Raw genomic sequence first — 6,266 nt, forward strand, 5'->3', positions numbered from 1 at the left:
TTAGTGTCTTAAATAGTTATTATAATTTTTTGAATATATAATAAGTTTCTTTCTATTAAGATATCAAATAAAAATTAATTTTTTAATATAATATTATTTAGTAAAAAAAATATTGATGAGCCGTACAAAGATAAAGTTGAAATTATAAGGCTATATTATTTCTTTTATCATACAAAATTTTCTTAATGTTAATCTAGTTTCAAAATGAATTTCCCATTAATAGTGGAATAAAACTTTTAATCTGTTATTTTATTTATTTATTTATTATTACTATTATTCTTATTATTATTATTATTATTATTATTATTATTATTATTATTATCTATTTTTCAATACTGAAGTTGGAAGAAGCTAGGTGCTTAAGAAAATGTGGTTTGATTCAATCCAACAACAATTGTGTGACAATAAAAATAAATAAAGAAAAAAAAAAGATTTTGGGAATATATATGAAATTTTTGTTTTTTTCTAAAAAAATATATTTTTTTAATAATTACTAAGTGTAATATTTATATAAAAAATGATGTTACATATAATAGTATTTGAAAAAATGAAAGGTATTAAATACTCCTTCCCTTCCGTAAAGTGTGCTGTATTTTCATTTAGATTCATCCTACATAATGTATCTTTTTTTTCTTCCTAAAATAGTTATATATTTTAATTATATTTTAAAATTTACAATTTATAATTTTATTAATTTTGATTAGATTATTTAGTTATTTTAATTTTAATTTTATGATTACTTGTATTATACAATAATTATTTTTACTACTAATCTGAACATTTTATCAGAAACCACTAACGGGTGATCTGTTTAGTGTGTGATTCGCAGACTGTTATTTTGATAGAAACTAATTTTCATACATCAGTGGAAAAGCAGAATTAACTAAAACATGAATTTTTTGGAAAATACCTATAAATTTCCTAATCTCTTTTAGGATAGTGCGAATTAGAAGTACAAATAATTTTACACTTGCAACATATTGCAAATTAATTACCGGATGCATTTAATGACTCAAACAGAGTCACCATATCGTATATTTATAGGAAATGCACCGAAAAATATAAATGTCCCAGATGGACAAATAAAAAGTGCCAATGATACTTCCGTGCGTTGTAGACCTGTAGATTCAAAGGATAAAAATCATCGAAAAAAAAATGTATTTATTAATGATTCAATCTCTCAAATAACTTGTAGTGACAAAGAAAAAATCATTGGAGATGATGCTCCTGAAAAGTCTAGCTCAAAAGAAAACGAAGTTATTGAATATTCAATTAACTTTACAACTACATAGAAAAGTTGGAACTAAAAAGAAATAATTATTGATAATGCATTTGCATATAATGTGGCACCCGGTTTAATGGAAAATGACGGTGATCCCGAACCAACATCAGTTAATGGTTGTCGGAAAAGAAATGATTGACCATAATGGATAGATGCAATTCAGTCTGAATTAGACTCACTGACCAAAAGAAAAATCTTTGGATCTATAATTCAAATACCAGAAGGCGTTAAGCCAATTGGGTGCAAATAGGTATTCATGAGAAAAAAAATGAAAAAAAATGAAATTATCGGATACAAAGTAAGACTTGTAGCCTAAGGATTCTCACATAGACTTTACATTGATTATGATGAAACATATTCTCCAATTAGGGATGACATCACATTCTGATACTTCGTAAGTCTGTCAATGCATGAAAAAGTTGACATGTGCCTTATGGACATAGTCACTGCTCATGTATCACCCTTAGTTGCCTCATACTGGAAATGCTACCGCCACACAGCATTATGAAGTCGTTATCTCCTACTTCGGGCCCCACAATACAGTGTTAAGGCTAAAATTAACCATAAAAGCGCATTATTATATAACAAAAATTGATTTATAAATATTTACATAACACACTCCTTAACAAGAGGTTTTTCCGGTTAAAAATTTACATATAATACAATAGATGTAAGTTCCCTCGCTCACTCAGCCTGTCATTCTATATCCTAAGACGTACCCTGTCTCGAATGTGCCATGCATACCTGAAACAAATATTTTTCTTAAAAGCAGTCTAGAATTAAATCCATTTTAAGAACTAACGTGAAATATGTCATTTCATACCCTTTTAAAGTAAAGTCTAATTCCCGTCAATCATAAAATACGTGTCATGTCATGCTAACAGTGAAATGATGCAACAAAGATATCAAACTCGACAACAATGCACATCCACATATATATACATCCGTTGAAGTGAGTAACCGAAATAACCTCGGCTCCATAATAATAGGCTCACTACATCTGTCTAAGTGAGCAGCCAGAATAACCTCGGCCCCGTAATAACAAGCTCACTAGACCATCATCAATAAATAGCCGAAAAATCCTCGGCTCAAGGAAGGACCAGATAAACCCATAATAACATAACGGTCATCCGGTCACTTCCATATACCCACCATACGACTCCCACAATCAATACATGGATAGCCGAACGTTGTCGCCATTAACCACAAGACGCCCCATAGTCTGTGATAGCGAAGATAGGATCCCCACTGACTAGCCCTATCCCGTGTAATGTAGTAGAATCCGTGCAACCTGGAATCACCCAAGGGAAACCCAGAAACTCTACTCCTCCTCGTGTGCCCTAACGGGATCACGTTTGGAGTTTGACATTGATCCTCAACTACCGGTAGACCTCACAAGGTGTAAATCTAATGAGTGGAACAACATTGAACATGAATGATTAGACCAAATACATCTCAACTACAATGGATCTAATCCCTAAATGACCGTGCGACTAAGTCACCTAATTGTCCGACTACTATCATCCACTATCGACAAAGTGTTATGGTATATCGGGGTCGAATATCCTAATCCCAGATGATGCCCTCGCCTAGCACTACCGCACACGGTGACTAAACGATAGATCCATAAAACATATCCGATAAACCGTGCAATATGTGTGCATCATGTCAAATAAGTAAATTTATTGAAAAGGGCTGGTAAGATAACTCACCTACCCTCCTTTTCATAAATTCACCCACGCGATCAAATACGTATATCAAATATCATAAACCGTGAAGTCTCCCATATGCATACGCACACACATATATATAAATATATACGTGCACTGACAAAATGATTCACATACTATCACATTAACATATTAATCAGAATCGCATGCAACATGCATACCTAATTTTTTTAAATTAGATTTAATTCCTTACTGCTTACCTCTTATCGACACTCCCTAGCTTTTGCAATCTCACCCAAAGCTCCTCCAACGTACACCTGCCCCATTATTTACTCAAATCAGCTGAGCTATATGCTTATTCATAGGAGCTACCTGCTTATTCAAAAGCTAATTTTTATAATTAGTTTGTTGGGTTCAAACTTTTATATTTAGTAAACTACAATGTTCTAGCTATAAAACTCTTATACCTCATAATATTTATATCGCCCGATTATTAAATAAAAATACTTAAAGATATGAATAAACAGGCCGGTGCAGTACATTGCCGTTTTTAATTCGGCTCGGATCTATATGAAGTTCTTAGAATATAATGCTAGGACTACGAATAGACTATTAGCTAAAGAAATTCGTCGATTAAATAGCCAAATAGCCAGTTATGAATTTTTTTGAAGAATTTCTAATTAATATCTAAATTCATATTAAAATTCATAATTAAATTCTACGTATAACAAGAAATACAATACCAAAATCATAATCGAAATCAGTCGGCTAATCTTTTTCTTTCTTCTTTTTTCTTCTCCCTGGGGACGTGTGCTTCTATTTCCTAATATGGGTTTGGTTTGTTTGTCAATTACATATATATATATATAATTTATATTATTATTATTATTATTATTAAACGTTATTATTAATATTATTTTCATCAGCCGTCCTTATCATCATTATTATTATTATATTATTATATATATATATATTATATTTTATATTTATTTTTTTTGATATTTATCCGTTTAACCGTCTTTATAATTATAATCAATATATAAAATAGGAATAAAATCTATTCCAAAATATTAATTTCTTGATCCCAAAATATTATAAAAATATTTATTTGCTATAATAATATTATTTTATACACTCCAAAATTAGAGCATTACAATTCACTCCCCCTTAAAAGATTTCATCCCCGAAATCTAAACTCAAACGCATAACAACACTACTTAATTAAACAAATGTGCGTATGCTTTGAACATTTCTTGTTCTACTTCCCATGTGGCCTCTTCCGCTCCATGCCGTGACCACATTACCGTCACCATACGAATATCTCAGTTTCTCATAGTTTGAACCTTTGTGTCCATGATCCAAAGAGGCATTTCCTCATACGAAAGATCCTCATTTAGCTCTAACTCATTCGGAGATAAAATATGAGAAAGATCTGCGACATACCTACGAAGATGTGATACATGGAACACATTATGAATTCGTTCTATGGAATTAGGAAGTGCTAACCGATAAGCCCAATCCCCAACTCGATCGAGGATTTCATAGGGTCCAACATAACGTAGACTTAATTTTCCTTTAATTCCAAACCTTATAATACCTTTCATTGGAGATACTTTTTACCAGGATGAAATCTTCACTTTGAAATTGACCTTCACGTCGGGCTTTATCGGCATAACCTTTTTGGCGATCTTGAGCTATCTTTATCTTCTCCCTGATAACTCGAATCTTATTTTTTGATTCTTCGATCATTTCTGGACCTAATATCAGTCGATCACTCATGTCATCCCAACTTAAAGGAGTCCTGCATCTTCGTCCATAAAGAGCTTCAAAAGGAGCCATTCCAATACTTGTTTAATAACTATTATTATATGAAAATTCCACTAAATCCAAGTGGTCTTCCCAACTTCCTTGAAATTCTATTGCACAAGCTCTTAAAATATCTTCCAGAATACGGATAGTTCCTCTGATTGACCATCCGTCATTGGATGGAATGCAGTACTTTTATGCAATTGAGTACCAAAGGCTTCTTGCAATTTTTGCCAAAATCGAGATTGAAAACGTGGATCACGATCCGATATGATTACCTCAGGAATACCGTGTCATTTAACTACATGATGAACATATAATTTGGTCAACTTCTGCATGCTCCAAGTCATACGTACTGAGATGAACACTGCTGACTTGGTCAATCTATCTATAATCACCCAAATTGCATCTATTCCCGACTTCGCCCTTGGAAGTCCTGTCACAAAATCCATTGCAATAGAATCCCATTTCCAGAGCGGAACTTCTAAAGGTTGTAGCAACCCCATTGGTCTATAATGTTCTGCTTTCACCTTTTGGTAGTTTAAACATTGTGCAACAAATTTGGCTACATTCTTCTTCATGCCCGTCCACCAAAAATGTTGACGTAAGTCTTGATACATTTTAATCCCTCATGGATGCACTTAATATGGTGTATTATGAGCCTCACTCATAATTTTCTCCTTCAAATCGCTTCGGTCCTTTGGGATACACCACCTCCAATGGAATCGAAGACTCCCATCTGAAGCAATATTAAAGTTTTGAGTCTGACCGCACTGAAATTTTATAGCCAGCTCAACCATCTTATTGTCCTCCATTTGAGCCGCTTTAATGTGATTATAAATTTCACGCTCAACTTGTATCATTTGCAAATATCCCCGCGTCATGCCCCGTCCAAGTACTTCAATTTCCATCCGTGCTAAATCTTTACACAGTTCATCGGCAACTGACATAGAACCCAACTTATGCCTTGGTTTTTGACTCAAGGCATCAACTACAACATTTGCTTTGCCTTCATGATATACAATTTCAAGATCATAATCGTTCACCAATTCTAACCATATTCTTTGTCTTAAATTTAATTCTCTTTGGGTGAAGATATATTTCAGACTCTGATGGTCAGTAAACATTCTACAATGGGCACCATAAAGATAGTGCTTTCAAATCTTCAAAGAAAACACAACTGATGCCATCTCCAAATCATATGTAGGATAATTCTCTTCATGAGGTTTGAGTTGTCATGACGCATAAGCAATAACTCTTTGATTATGCATTAAGACGCATCCCAATCTCTTTTTCGAAGCATCACTATAAACTTCAAAATCCTCACCCTCTACTGGTAAAGCCAAGACTGGCGCTGAAGTTAATCGATGTTTCAATTCTACGAAAGAGGACTCACACTCACGATCCCAATTAATCATTATGTCCTTCTTCAGCAAATTAGTTAATGGTTTCGGAACCTTCGAAAAATCAAGAACGAATCTTTGGTAATACCCTGCCAAACCCAAAAA

The 6,266-nt window shown here is 33.1% G+C and overlaps 1 protein-coding gene across 1 annotated transcript; it reads right to left on the reverse strand.

The window, feature by feature from the left end:
- Positions 1 to 4,274: 4,274 nt before the first annotated feature.
- On the reverse strand, positions 4,275 to 4,791 carry LOC127256898 (uncharacterized). The gene is made up of 2 exons (XM_051283124.1): positions 4,550 to 4,791; positions 4,275 to 4,395 (listed from the first exon to the last, which is right to left on the reverse strand). Exons 1-2 carry the CDS (start codon positions 4,789 to 4,791, stop codon positions 4,275 to 4,277), a joined length of 363 nt encoding a protein of 120 aa, XP_051139081.1.
- Between the last annotated feature and the right edge of the window lie 1,475 nt (positions 4,792 to 6,266).

The sequence above is a fragment of the Andrographis paniculata genome, unplaced genomic scaffold (assembly GCF_009805555.1).
Source record: "Andrographis paniculata isolate CXL003 unplaced genomic scaffold, ASM980555v1 Contig57END, whole genome shotgun sequence".
NCBI lineage: Eukaryota > Viridiplantae > Streptophyta > Magnoliopsida > Lamiales > Acanthaceae > Andrographis > Andrographis paniculata.

What these genes read in the sequence shown, in the direction of transcription:
- LOC127256898 (XM_051283124.1), bottom strand. Translation starts at nt 4,791, where the DNA reads ATGGCTCCTTTTGAAGCTCTTTATGGACGAAGATGCAGGACTCCTTTA. An exon ending in AAAAGTATCTCCAATGAAAG is followed by an intron (nt 4,396 to 4,549) that starts GTATTATAAGGT and finishes ACATCTTCGTAG; the next exon opens with GTATGTCGCAGATCTTTCTC.